Source organism: Hipposideros armiger, unplaced genomic scaffold, assembly GCF_001890085.2.
Source record: "Hipposideros armiger isolate ML-2016 unplaced genomic scaffold, ASM189008v1 scaffold_377, whole genome shotgun sequence".
Taxonomy (NCBI): domain Eukaryota; kingdom Metazoa; phylum Chordata; class Mammalia; order Chiroptera; family Hipposideridae; genus Hipposideros; species Hipposideros armiger.
Window position 1 is genome coordinate 943493 of NW_017731727.1, and position 15013 is coordinate 958505.

At 41.0% G+C, this 15013-nt stretch overlaps 1 protein-coding gene across 2 annotated transcripts in view; it reads right to left on the reverse strand.

Moving 5' to 3' along the window:
* Positions 1 to 15013, reverse strand: part of COL4A6 (collagen type IV alpha 6 chain) — a 314136-nt gene that overhangs the window by 44950 nt on the left and 254173 nt on the right. For both annotated transcript variants that reach the window (XM_019662440.1, XM_019662438.1), the window contains exons 7-13: positions 9673 to 9741; positions 7956 to 7991; positions 4173 to 4235; positions 3336 to 3371; positions 3118 to 3159; positions 1960 to 2052; positions 546 to 599 (exon numbers count right to left, since the gene is read on the reverse strand). In XM_019662440.1, the coding sequence (XP_019517985.1) occupies positions 546 to 599; positions 1960 to 2052; positions 3118 to 3159; positions 3336 to 3371; positions 4173 to 4235; positions 7956 to 7991; positions 9673 to 9741 (393 nt within the window). The remainder of the gene's footprint in view (positions 1 to 545; positions 600 to 1959; positions 2053 to 3117; positions 3160 to 3335; positions 3372 to 4172; positions 4236 to 7955; positions 7992 to 9672; positions 9742 to 15013) is intronic.

The window sequence follows — 15013 nt, forward strand, 5'->3', positions numbered from 1 at the left end:
CTAGATTGAAGAACAAAACGACAGCAACTTGTCTGTTCCCCTTCCCCCAACTCCCCAGCACTGTTCCCATCCCCCCAATTCCCCAATTAAAAAAAAATCTTTAAAAAAAAAAAAAAAGATACAAGGGCAGATAGGAAAAGTGAAGATAGGATTACTAAGATAAACTACCTCTTACTGAATAATTGGTAAGTGCCAGGCATGTGCTAAGTCTTTCATTAGCTTAAGAAACTTGTCCAAGTTTCATTGAGTTAGGAAACTTGTCCAAGGTCGCATAGCTAGAAATTGATGTAACCAAAAGTGAAGCCTAGATCTGTTTTAATTCTAGAGCTTGAGCTAACAACCTCTAAGATCTATAATCTCATGAAGAACCATGCTACTGTCCCAATGGGTTCAAGAAACAAGAACATTTCAAATGCCTCAAGTAACAAAGATGCTGGAATTCTCTACAATAATCATAGGAAGAGGTCTTCCTGCTAGCCTTCCATTGCTATAGCTTTTGTCCAACTGAATCCTTGAATACATGTCGACCAAACAAGGAGACTTACCGGGAGACCTGGAAGGCCACTTGTTCCTGGCAAACCCTGAAGCCCTGGTTCTCCCTGGAAAAACAAGCAAAGCTTAGTGAGTAGCAGCAGGAAGCAGTGAATATGAAGAAGATGGCTCCCTTGAGCTACTTGGGCTGGGCAGTGGGGAACTAATGGAATATCAGGATTGAGATACCAAAAGGTGGTGCAGATTCCCCAGGCTCCCCAACAAGTAACTGCACCAGGATGTGTTAGTTTAGGGAGCCCTTTGTATTGTGAGAAGGACCAAGGCCCATGGCAGGGAAAGAAAACTGTCTAAAACAGAGTTTCAAATGCCCAGGCTAATTGGGAGATGGAAAGTTTGATCATCTTTCTTTGTAGTGGAAGAAGCTGTTAAGTGTGATCTCCTATAGCATATTATAGGCTACAAAGAAATCAATGGCTTTGGAAAAAGAGTAACATTACATTTTGGATAGGGACAGAACACTTTAATCTGTCTTTCACTGATATGCTAATTTGCCTATATGTGCCATGGAGGGCTCACTATATTTTGGGAATGATCAAGGATGCAAGCAATCTTTCATATGCTCCCAAACTGTTTCTGAGCAATGATTACTTCCTGTAAATCTGGAAGGGGCTTGGACCTATTGCTTCCACAAAGTTAAAGAAATGGGACTAAACACCTTGCTCTACCTGTCCCTTGACCCCAGGCACAGAATCACAAATCTTAAGGAACCCCAGGAAGGAAGCAAATTCAAGTTACTGAAAGATAACTGCACACCTTAACAGTATGGAGCCATTCAAATACAAACATATGCACATTCACTCACATCAAAATACAGATTATAAAATATCTTGGTTAAACATGTCTACAGCTTCAGCCTTGATAGTTCAGATCAAGTGAATTAGGTAGGGCATCTACTGCCACTTGGTGATGATATATCCTTTTGGCAGAGTGAGGTTTTGAGGGCAAATAACTTTTAAAAAAAGATAACCCAAAAAGCAATCATTTATATCTTATGTGTTCTGTCATAGTGCTTTGGGGACAACATAAATATTGAGAAAGTTGGGAGTTAGGAGGAAAAAACCCCAAGTACTTAACATTTGTTTTAAGTTATTTAGCATCTTGATAATTGAATCTACAAAATTGAAACACAGAAAGTATCACTCAGATGAATACTCATAAACCCAGGCACACTCAGAGCCACACAACAAAAACAACAACAACAACAAAAGTACAACAACAACAAAAACACAGACTTTTAGAAAGCCTTTCACTGGGGACAAAACAAAGAATGCTTTAACCTTTACTTTCAAACAAAAATCTATTTTTCAGAGCCCTCTATCCTTCCGGCATAGTTTGGTAACTAGAGTTGAACTTTTGTATTAATAGGAAAAGGCATATTAACGTTTCCTGTTCTTAAATGTTCACTACCTTAGAGCCTTTCTTTCCTTTGGGGAATCCCATAAACTCCAGTTCTCCGGTGGATGGTGGGGGTCCTGCAGGGCCGGGGAGGCCAACATCCCCCTGTAAGATCAAAGGGAGCATTAAGCAAAGCAGAAGCTATGCAGGCCATTTCTCCAACAGGTAGGTTTGTCCTCTGGATGTAATTTACAAATAAAGTGTCCATTATTTTGGCCTATTCACCCTCACCTTGCATCAATAAGGAAACAAATTATCCGTGCCAAGGGGTGAGAAAAATTATAAACCTGTCCAAATGCATTTTGTACCAGCACTTGCAGAGGCAGGAAGCAAGATGGATGGAAGAAAGCCACAAGTTCACGGCTGCCATGGTCATGCATGAAGGGTGTTTAGAATAGAGCGGAAAAGGGGTTTGAACAAAGTGAATGGCCACCTCTTGGCAACAGTGATCAGACTCTAATTGGCTCAATCATTGCCAAGAGCACTAGCAGAGGGAGTGAAGTCCGTGTTGGAACACTGGAGGCTGGATTTGCTCCTTGAAGGCAGTGCAATCTACAAGAGGCAGCATGAAGGGTGGGGAGGACAAGCTCCCAGTCTACCTTGAAGCTCCCAAATCACTATACAGTTTGTAGGAGGGAAGTAGGAGAAGGGGGGGGGATAAAAGACAATGGTAAAAGAGCAGTTAAGGAGGAGAGAGAGACAAGAGATGGAAAGAGAGAGGTGGGGGGCAGGAGGAAGAGCGGGAGGAGGAGCAACAAGAGCAGGAGGGAAGAAAAAGAGAAGGAGGAGGAGGAGGAAAGATGGAGGTAAGAAGAGAAGCAGAGAAAAGGAAAGGGAAGATGACACAGTATACAAAACACCAGGCAAATACCCATGTGGAAGGAAGAGGAAATATCTTTCAAGAGAGTGTATTTGTAAGACATATACACTTCACAGGTAGGAAGCAGGAAGACTACAATATTTTGAAGGAGAAAGAGCATGATAGCCTATGTGTGGCATATGCACATTCAGCCCTCAAGGGACCCCACCAGCGGACCCATGTGGTGTGGGAAACGCTCATTTTCCCAGGCACAGCTCCAAATACCCTTACACAGACAGACACATGGGTGCAACCAGAGACATTTCTTGGAGCATATGGAAGGCAGATTGTGTTGTGCAAAACCTATTTACCTTGTCTCCTTTCTCTCCTTGGAAACCTAACCCCATATTCCCCTGGGACATGGGGTATAGGGAGGAAAAAAAAATCAAATTACTAACGAGCTCTAGGAACTTCCATTGGAATTCAGTCTTTTCACCAGAAAGTACATTTAACCAAACCAGAATATCTCTGGGGAAACTAGAGCACTTAGTGGTAGGAAGGCAAACGCTCAAAGACAAAGTATACTTACATCAAGACCAGGTAGACCAGGGGGCCCTGGAGAACCCTATATTTAAAATGAAAGGAAATAGTTAGCGCTTGTTAGTTTCAACCAAAAAGAACCTGGGCATGTTGAGAGTCACTGGGGTAAGCCTGGCTTTGGTGCAGCAAATTCTAGCTCCCTCTCCCTGGTTCCCTTTTCATCTCCTTTGAAATCGTCCAAATTGACCTGATAACTCTATTCATGCTAAGGTCGTGAAGATTTGATGTGTTATTCCTCCCAATAGGCCAGGAAATAAAAAATGATGACCTTTGCTGAAGCTAACCCAAAGTAACCAGTGGTGGGGCTTCATGCACTGGAGAGAGAAGAATCTGGGGCAGGGCTTTCCCAGAACTACACAGATGACTGGCTATGCTCTTCCTATACCAGTGATGGCAAGTAGGTTTGATAGCAGAAATATAGGTAGGTAGAGCTGTCCAAGGTGCACTGTTGAGAAGGATTTTGAAGCTTCTGTGCTCAGGGTGGGTGATGGAGGTTGTGGTATCATTAATTAGTCTGTCATGGGTGAGGGAAGTGGATGGTAGGAATAGATGTGCCAGGTATCTGCCATCTCTGGGCTATACTGTAGGTTGAGATAGACTAGGAGGCTTTGGAGGCACAGAGTGAATTGTCAGAAAGACTCTGATAAATAAAGACAACACATAGCTCCTTACAAGAGCATGCTTCATTTTAATCCTTCAAGTTTGGAATTTGCCTTTCTCCTCTAGAAGGACCTGCATTTACCTAGACACTACACTAAATCCATGGCCTGGCAGGAAAAGCATTCGTTTGAATTCTATGATCAGATGGTAGACTTAGGTTACTTACTTGCAATCCTGGTGACCCTATGGGTCCTACAGCTCCTGGAGACCCAGGTGTTCCTTGTGGGCCCTAGGGAAGCAAGTTTTTACCAAGGTAAAAAAAAATCAAGAAAGTTTCTCAAGGAAAATGAAAACATATGTCTACAAGAATGTTCACAGCAACTTTATTCATAATAGCAAAAAATCAGAAATGTCCCAGGTGTCCATTGATACAAGGATTGATTAATGAACTGTGATACATCCATATAGTAGGATAAATACTCAATAAAAATTAACAAACTACTGATATATGAAACAGTGTGGATGAATCTCAAAAACATTGCTAAGTAAAAGAAGCCAGACCCTGAAGGCTACATATTGTATTATTTCTTTTACATGAAGTTTTACAACAGGAAAAACTGATCTAGGGTGGAAAAAGTCAGAATAGTGGTTGCCTTTGGGGTGATGTGGGGGCAGGGAATGAATAGAAAGGGGAAGGAAGGAACTTTCTGAGGTGATGGGAATGTTCTACACCTTAAGAGGGGTTTGGGTTACACAAGAGTATGCATTTATCAAAACTCAGCAAATACACACTTAAGATTTGTGTATTTTATGTACATTTTACATAAAAAGAAAAATAATAAATGAATTTTGAAGTCTAGCTAATAATAGGCATGCTATAGTATTTAGGAGTAAGAGTACTGTTTTCTACAATTTAATTTAAAATGCATAAAAATTAAATGGATTGATGGGAAGATAGAGATTGATAGATGGATAAAAGTGGGTTAAAACCAGTATAGTAATGTATTAATGGTATGGGTGTTCACTGCAAAATGTGTTCAACTTTGCTTTATATTTGAAAGTTTTCACATTAAATTGATGTAAAAAACAAAACTTAAAAAGGAAAGTGCAGGGCCAGCCGAGTGGCTCAGTTGGTTAAGAGCTCGCTCAAGAGTTTGAGCTCTGAGCAACAGCGGTTCGAGTACCAGCCCAAGCTGAGCAGCCACTGAGCTGCCAATAGATAGCAGGATGGCTCAGCTAAAATAAATAAATAAATAAACAAACAAATAAACAAACAAATAAATAAACAAACAAGTAAATAAATAAGAAAGTGAAACAGTTATGTTAATATCAGATAAAGTAGACTTCAAGACAAATAATATGACCAGAGATAAAGAGGGGGGCATTTCATAATGATAAATAGGTCAATTCATCAAGAAGATATAACAATCTTAGTTGTGTATGCACCTAATTGCAGAGCTTCAAAATGCATAAAGCAAAAAGTGATAGAACTACAAGGAGAAATAAACAAATCCACAGTTATAGTTGAAGATTTTAACATCTTTCCCTCAGTAATTAATAGAACAACTAAACAAAATAAATATCAGTAAGGGCACAGTAAATCCTAACAACATTATCCACTACTTTGACCTATTGGGTGCCTTTTAGATCACTCGAACCCAAACCAACTGAATACATATTCTCTTGAAGTCATGTGGCACATTCACCAAGGTAGTTCCATATGCTGGGCCATACAACAAACATCAACAAATTTAAAAAGATTGAAGTCATACAGAGTGTGCACTCCAACTACAATGAAATCAAACTAGAAATCAATAATAGGAAATTATCTGGAAAGTTACCAAATATTTGGAAATGAAACAACACACATCTGAAAGGAAAAATCAGAAGGGAAACTAGAAGATGTTTTGAATTGAATGATAACAACGACAATATTAAAAACAAGACAATGAAATCTGAAGAGGAAGATGGTATGGGGAAATGCATGGTGCAATTAAAATTGGGAGAAGTAATAAGGTGGTATATGCTTAGGGATGGAGAGACTAAGTGGAGTCATGACAGACAGAAGGAAGAGAAAGTAGAGGTTGAAAGTTTCCTCAGGAATGTGAATTAGAACATTGCTTTGATGAAAACGAATAACCTGTGGTCTCCTTACTGATCACAAATCTCTTCTTCAGCCACCAAGCCCTCCTCCCCAAATCAACATGCTTTATTTCTCATGCCTGTGTATGTAGATGAACACTGTAACTTTTCAGGTAGGGAAATGATCTGTAAGAGAAGCTATGCAGCAAATACAGTTGCTTCAGTCTGTATTAAGTCTGCAATGAAATTCGCAAACTCATCCTAGAAAAAGTGCTACATACCTCACTGCTGAATATCACTATGGTCACCTTTGAAGTATTCCCCTTGAGAAGCTATGCACCAATGCCAGCACCTAGTCCACCCTTCAAAGCAATTTTGGAACTCTTTCTGGAATAGCCATCAGAGTTGTTGTCGTATTACCCTTGATGTCCTGAATGTCATCAAAATGCCTTCCTTTCAATATTTCCTTTATCTTCAGGTAAAGAAAGAAGTCATTGGGGGCCAGATCAGTTGAGTAGGGAGGGTGTTCCAATACAGTTATTTGTTTACTGGCTACAAACTCCCTCACAGACAGTGCCGTTTGAGCTGGTGCATTGTCGTGATGCAAGAACCATGAATTGTTGGCGAAAAGTTCAGGTCGTTTTCTTCTAACTTTTCCAGGCAGCCTTTTCAGCACTTCCAAATAGTAAACTTGGTTAACTGTTTGTTCAGTTGGTACAAATTCATAATGAATAATCCCTCTGATATCAAAAAAGGTTAGCAACAGCGTTGCAACAAGTTCGCGAACTTAATTGTCAGACCGCGTATAGTGGATGGTATTCTACAAATTTAGTTAATGCTCCATCTAAGCCAATGTTGTTTAGCTCTAGAGGACCTGGATGTCCTTGGTCCTTACTCATCTCGTCATCTCTGTTTGCATGTGCTCTTACATACACCCTGTTTATTTCCTACCTTTTCTCACACTACTCTTTGTTTGGGAAGCTTCCTCCCATTGCCAGCCAGCCTAAACACCATCCACACTTCTCAGAGGCTACTTTCTCTATCTTACATAAAATCTTTCAGATGTGTCCTCAGATGGACAACATCTCTTCCTTGAAGCTTTTGTGGAATTCTTATGCCACATTCGTATTAGTTTTTCATGGCTGGTGAGAAGTACTGGGGGGTAGAGACCATGTTTGTATTGTCTCAGGGATCATTTGTAGCAGTTTGCTACTAGTAGGTGCTCAGTATCTGTTCTGGAATAAAAGAAGAAAGGAACCCCAATAAAGGAAAGAAGGAAGAAAGAAGGGGATTTTCTTAAGCCACTTCGAAGGAAAATAATGACAATGTAGAAACTTAAAGAAAACAGAAAGCTCTTGTTAATACAACTCAGGGCTTTTCATGGGCTCAGTATTATTTAGAGTCCCTAAAAGGAAATTCTGTATGGATTACTTTTTTTTCCATTTTTAAAATTAGTTTCAGGTGTACAAAACAGTTGAATAGTTATACTTTCTACCCCTCACAAAGTGACAATCCCCTCCCCCAATCCACCACCCCACTACCCCCTCCCCCTTCCATATGGATTACTTTTTAAAGAAGAGTGTTTTACTTTTGTTTTACCCATAGCACTCTGAACACAGAGAAAACACTTAGTAAATAATTTTTGAATGAAAGGTAAAATTTTTCCTGACATATCCCAGGGAGTATATAAGTCCCTGGCCTAAAGGTCTGAAAGTCTGCCTGCTGTGTAACTTCAGAGAGACAGTCCATCCTCTCAGTACTTTCTCATCTGCAAAATGTCAATAGTGTGACCCATTCTACCTCAACTCTCTGTATTTTCCTTGAGAAGTTCACCAAAGACCTTCAAACACCATAGAGAAGAATGAAAAGGGACTATCAGTAACTGTTGACTAAACATTGAGAACTCAATACATAAATAAAAACTTACAGTGATTCCATGCAGCCCAGGCAGCCCAGGATCACCCTGAAAAACAAAGGCAGGACACTGAAGAGATTAAAAATCAAGCCTGTGGTATTTCATAGATGACTGACCTAAGATGCACGGGCATAAAAATGCATTGCTGAAGCTTAGGCCTCTCCTCTTAAGGTCTTGCGTTTTAAATAATGTATGAATTGGTCATAGTCAATCATTTACTTTTTTTCCTAAGAAAAATCTGGACTCTAGTAGACAAATATTATAGCCTTAGTTGAACAGGATTTCATAATTTACTTGGATTAATTAATTTTCACGTTTGCTAGAAACTTATCAATTAGAAACTGCTTCTGTGGGCTGGTGATATTCCTGCTCTCTTAGGAGGAAAGCAAAGCTACCTTCCCATGTGCCCTCATCCCCAGAGAATCTGTGCCCATATGTATACAATGCAAATCAGACATTTCAAGGGAGAATCAACAGAGCATACAGTCTCTGATTACGTTTTAATTACTTTCCAGCATCTTAAGTCACTGTATGAATCTGTAATATGACCATCTTGTGGAAATTGCTGTGTTCCATTGAGTCCAGGGTCTCTTTGTTGTTTGGACAAATCATTTAATCAATGTTTTCTATGACAATGACCATATTTTGACACCTGCTAGTGTTACCCCACTTGGCTTAGGGTACAAAATCAGCTCTCTGAAGAATGGAAAGAGAACTGCCTGGGTTTCATAGCTCTTTGGTACACTGACTGTGTGACTGAGCAAGACATAGAGCCTTAGTATACCTCAGTGTTTTTTCTATAAAATGAGCAACATGAATCCAACAATCATGAGGTCCTTTCCAAGTTCAACATTCCATCTTCTGCTACGGCATCTATAGCCAAGAGCTCGAACCCTGTACCTTCTCCAGTTTTCACCCATCCACCCCTTCACTCCCCTCCAAAGTTATTTCCAATGTTCCAGGCTCTGTGCATGAGTGGAACACAGAAAGGTGCCATCCTCAGCTGAGCGTGGGTGCATCTTCCCCCCATGTTGGGCACATAGATTCCCATTTGCTACCAGGGAAATGATGGGCTCCCTTCCCACTCTGTAAGGGAAATAGGGTCAATCACTTAGCACTAGAGTTGACTAAGGACCCACAGGATACCAGGCAGCATACACCAAGAGAATAGTCACAAGAATACAGCAAGTTCTTGACAATTCTAGGAAGAAATGAAAGTTCCCAACCAGCTGCAGAGTTGATGGGCAATTTTTGCAGACAGCCAGGGGCTCAGTGAAGAGTGACGGGCTGGTGTGCAGGGACAGAAAAAAGCAGGGCCAGGATCCCGGCCTGGTGGCCATGCTGAGATGGGCAGAGAAACACATGGCTTCAAACCAAGGTATGCAGACATCACGGATTCTAGAGCAGACAAAAGGTATCTGCCTCCAGGAAATGTCTCAGATTGTCAAAGAAAATGATACTCATGAAAACTATTTGTTTGCTGATCTGTCTCCTATTTTTGGTCTAGATCCTATTATACAAAGCAAATCTCTTTGACAGTGTGGTTGCAAACATTTCTGTCAATGTTTCCACCACAAAGAGCTCAGGATCCTTTTTTAAGTACAGCTTAGTCTGCTCCTTAAATAGAGATGCAGATGCTAGTTCTGGGAATGTTTTTATTGGAAGTGGGGCCCAGTTCTAGGGAGCTCAGCTTATAGCCTTCTCAGCTGTCTGCCTTAGAGGCTCTTACCTTCATTCCTTTGATACTACCTTGGGCAAGGACAGGTTCACCTTTAGATCCTTTCTGACCAGGAAGCCCCTGAGTAAAATAAGAAAAAAAAACTTGTGAAGAAATGCACGTGCACACACACACACACACACACACACACACACACACACACACACACTCAATTTTGTTAATAGTATGATCCGATCAGACAGAGGCTGGAACAGCAAGAGGCTGAAATTATTTGACTTATTCTATGGAAGAATTGGCTGTGCTAAGGGGCAAAGTACCTCCCCGAACAGGTGCTATGTCTCAAAGCTGTATGCCCACTCCCCCAACCCCCAAGTCAGAAGTCTGTAAAGGGATTAGAAAGTCAGATACTTTGAATCTACTTGAAGCAGTGAACTTTTTCTGTAAAGAGCCAGATAGTAAATGATTTAGGCTTTGTGGGCCATATCTGGGAGCTGTTCCATACTCTTCTTCTCTTCTTCCTTACAATCTTTTAAAAAACGTAAAAACAAACCACAGGTCAGTTTACCGACCCCTGGTCTAAGAGATATCTATCAAGGCACCTCCATCCTGTGCTGCTACCACACAACTTCATCTTCAACACCTGTCTAAGAGCCCGGTGTGTCTCACTCACACAGAAAACAGCTCAAAGTGCACCCAACCCATCTGTTGATCAGACTTTTACTGTCTCAGGGGCAGATGTTGGCTAATGTCTGCTAGATTGTGTCCTCCTGGGGAAAAGCAATGTCCCTATACAGAAGAGGAAGTCAGCATTAGTATTGGGGGTAGGGTTAAGCTTTGGAGACTAAAGCATTGGTTGAATGATGACTTCTTTGACCTCAAAAATCACAGATATAATAAAAGAACAATGTGGTCCCAGAAGCACAAACCAGTTTCTTTCCTAACATTTCCTGTTTCTCCTTATTCTTGTGATCACTATTTTCATCAAAGAAGGGTCAAAGAATATCTATTCAGGATTCAGCAGGATTAGTAAAGTTCAGCTTAGTAAAATATATGTCCAAATTCTTATTTAGGCTTAAGGGAAAGTTTAGGGACAGGTTTAGGTTTAACCCTTTTTCGGCTGTTAAGATGTTTAGTACTTCAAGAATTCTTTTCTCCCTGTCAGGGGCAGCATTTCCTTAGTTTCCTGGATATGTTTATTTTCCCTTTTTTAGATACATATTTCCCAATTACAGTTGACATACAATAGTACATTAGTTTCAGGTGTGCAACATAGTCATTAGACATTTACATAACTTAAGAAGTGATCACTCCGATAAATTTAGTATTCATCTGACATCATACATAGTTATTACAGTATTATTGACTACATTCCTTACGCTATACTTTACACCCTGATGACTATATTGTAACTACCAATTTGTACTTCTTAATCCCTTCCTCTTTTTCACCCACCCCACCCAACCCCTCTCCCAGCTGGAAACCATCAAAATGTTCTCTGTATTTATGAGTTTGTTTCTGTTTTGTTTATTTTGTTCTTTAGATTCCACATATAAGTGAAAACATATGGCGTTTGTCTTTTTCTGTTTCACATACTCCTCTCAGCAGAATACCCTCTAGGTCCATCCATGTTGTTGCAGATGGCAAAATTACATTCTTTTTTATGGCTAAGTAATATGACATTGTAATATATGTATCATGTCTTCTTTATCATTTCATCCATTGATGGACAGCCAAGTTGCCTCAATATCTTTACTATTGAAAATCATACTACAATGAACATATGGATGTATATGTCCCTTCGAAGTGGTGTTTTGGGGTAAGTCCTTCTTTGTCTCTTGTTTTAAAGTCTGTTTTGTCTGGTATAAGTTTTGCTACCTCAGCTTTTTTGTTGTTGTTTCCATTTTCATGAAATATCTTTTTCTGTCCCTTTCCCTTCAGTCTGTGTGTGTCTTTTTGTCTGAAGTGAGTCTCTTATAGGCAGCATATGTAAGGGTTTTGTTATCCATTCAGCCACCTTATGTCTGTTGATTGGAGCGTTTAATCCATTTACATTTAAAGTAAAGTAATTGTTGACAGATATGTAGTTATTGCCATTTTATTATTCATATTTTTGATATCTTCTCCCTCTCCTTGTCCCTTTAACATTTCTTGTAATACTGGTTTGGTGGTGATGAACTCCTTTAATTTTTTCTTGTCTGGGAAGCTCGTTATCTGTCCTTTGATTCTAAATGATAGCTTTGCAGAGTGGAGTAAGCTTGGTTGTAGGGCCTTGCTTTTCATCACTTTGAATATTTTGTGCCAATCCCCTCTGGTCTGCAAAGTTTCTATTGAGAAATCAGCTGGCAGTCTTATGGGAGCTCCCTTGTAGGTAAGTGCTATTTTCTTGCTGCATTTAAGATTCCTTCTTTGTCTGTAACCTTTGCCATTTTAAGTATGACTTGTCGTGGTGTGGGCCTCTTTGCGTTCATCTTGTTTGGGGTTCTCTGCACTTCCTAGACTTGTATGTCTATTTCTTTCACCAGGTTACAGAAACTTTCCATCATTGTTTCTTCAAATAGGTTTTCAATTGCTTGCTCTCTCTCTTCTCCTGGTGCCCCTATGATGGAATGTTGGTATGCATGATGTTGCCCCAGAGGCCCCTTAAAGTATCCTTATTCTTTTTTGAGGGGGGGAATTTCTAAAATTTTTGTTGTTGATTGGGTGTTTTCTGCTACCTTAACTTCTAAACCACTGATTTGATCCTCTGATTAGAGAGGAATTTGATTTCCCTCTAATGTATCATTTATTAGTTATTGTATTCTTCACTTGTGATTGGTTCTTTTTTATGCTTTCTATCTTATTTTTATGTTTTATATCTATTTGTTGAAATTCTTCCTGAGATCATTGAGCATCCTTCTAAACAGTGTTTTAGACTCTGCATCTAGAATATTGCTTGTCTCCATTTTCTTTCTTTCTTCTTTCTTTCTTTCTTTCCTTTCTTTCTTTCTTTCTCTCTCTCTCTCTCTCTCTCTCTCTCTCTCTCTCTCTCTCTCTCTCTCTCTTTCTTTCTTTCTTCTCTTTCCCCCTGGAGCTTTGTTTTGTTCTTTCACTTGGGACATGTTTCTTTGTCTCCCCATTTTGGCTGCCTCCCTGTGTTTGTTTTTATGTATTATGTAGGGCTGCTATGCCTCTCAGTCTTAGTAGAGTGGCCTTATGTACTAGGTATCCTGTGGGGCCCAGTGGCTCAGTCTCCCTTGTCGCCTGTTCCAGGTGTTTCAGGTGAGTTCCTTGTGTCTGTTGTATGTGCCCTCCTCTTGTAATTGAGCCTTGGTTGCTGTTTGCACATCAATGGGAGGGATTAACCCTCATGCTGATTGGTTGTGAGGACTGGCTGTGACTACAGAGGAGGAGCTGTTGTGCAGGGGCTGACCCTACAGTGGAGGATTCTCTTTAGCAGGGCTCTGCTGCCTGCCCAGCCTGCCCTTTGGGTGTGTCATCCACAGAGGAAGCTGGGTGGTGCTCCAACTAGGCCTGAAGCTGGCCACTGGGGGTACCATTCCCCTGGCCTCCTGGGAAGGGCCCTGTGGCAACTCAAGTTCAGCCACAGCCTGTGCCCTGCCAAGGTCCACCTGGCATGAGCCATAAAGCAATCTGCAGATGGCAGCCACCCATGCTGGTCTTGGAGGTGCCTTGAGAGGCCAAGTCAAGAACTAAAGCTGGCTGCTGCTAGTTCCAGGCTTGGGGCTACTCAGCAAGAGGTGCAGGGCACACCAAGGTCAGATGATGCTTGTTTGGGTTTTGTGAAACTTTGAGAGATTTTAGGAAAAGCTGCAGCATGAGCCAAGACAGGCTCTCTGTATGGAAAAGCCACTGGAAGCAGCTTGGGTGGGGCAGGATCTCAGGGGCAAACAGTGTTAACCCTGTTGATGGAGATTCAGACATGGCTGCCACCTGTGATTGCACGCCGGGAGGTGGGGAGGGCTCAACAACTAAATCATGGCTTCTGCCAGCACTTCTGTCTAGGAGAAAGCTGCCCCTCCAGCCCTTGCCTTGAAGCCAGAAAATTCAGTTCCTCCCCTTATGTCCCTGGTTCCTTTCAAACTGGTGCCCCAGCAGTGGAACTCAGAGTGTGTGAGTTTGTCAGAGAGCAAGTCCGTGCATGGGCCCTTTAAAAGTAACACTTGGGACTACAGCCACCCTCTGCCTCACTCAGCCACCATTTGTGCTGGTTTTCACAGCCAGAAGTTGTGAAGACTTCTCTTCCCGATACTGAAACCCTGAGTTAGGAAGCTTGGTGTGGGGCTGGGACCCTTCACTCCTCAGGGGGGACCACCACAACTGAGATATCCCTCTCAATTAACTGCTACATGCAGGTGTGAGATCAGACTATTCTGCGTCTCTGCCCCTTCTTACCCATCTCGAGGTGGCTTCTTCTGTATGTTTTTAGTAGGACTTCTGGTCAGCTAGATGTCAGGCGTTTCTCAATTATAGTTATTCTGTAGTTTGTATCTATTTTTTAAATGATCATGACAGTAGATAAGCACAGTGTTTATTCACTGTGCCATCTTGACCAGACAAGTCTGGATATCTATTAACACAAATTTGATTTGCTCTCCTCTCCTGTTGCCATGGCAGTGTTTGAAGGCCTTTGTGACTCAAACAGCTTATCCTATGTTGATAATATATCCCCCCCACCCCCACACATAGTGGTTTGGTCTTTGATGTCAAAGTCCTTTATGACATGTATGTATGTCTCACTTTTTGACTCATCTATTCATACCCACAACTTAGTCACTGAAGACAATGGTGCTGCTCATCCAGTAAAATGCCAATTAATTCATGCAGCTCAGGATCTGTCTAATAGTGTGATTTTGAGCTAAATACATCAAATCAGTACCCTTATTCACTTAGATTATTTCAAGTGAGGTTAAGAATGGGCTGGAAATATGTTATTTTTTTCTTTCCAGCCACTGTAAAAGCAACCTTGCAAGTGCTTGGTATATATTAGAAATATCTGAGCCCTATATAGATGAACAGAATTAAATAAAAGTGGTGATACCAGGATCAAATAAATGCTTTATCAAACCCTAAAACAAGGGTTATGATATGGGGGGTGGGGTGGGGAAGGGGACAAACTATTTCAGTGTAGAGTAGGGTTTCTCAATTATTTCTCACTATTGACACTTTTGGACAGATTATTTCTTGATTTTGGGGTGGGCCTGTGCTGTGCCAGTAGCATACCCGCAGTTGTGACAACCAAAAATATCAATAACTATAAAATGTCTTCTGGGGGGACAAGATCACCCCTGATTAAGAATCACTGGTATATACCAAGTTTTCCAAGCCCTTTGGGCCCTTGTTAGTGCATCCATGATCTTATGTAAGCCTTCTAAGTACTGTATTTCCCAATATT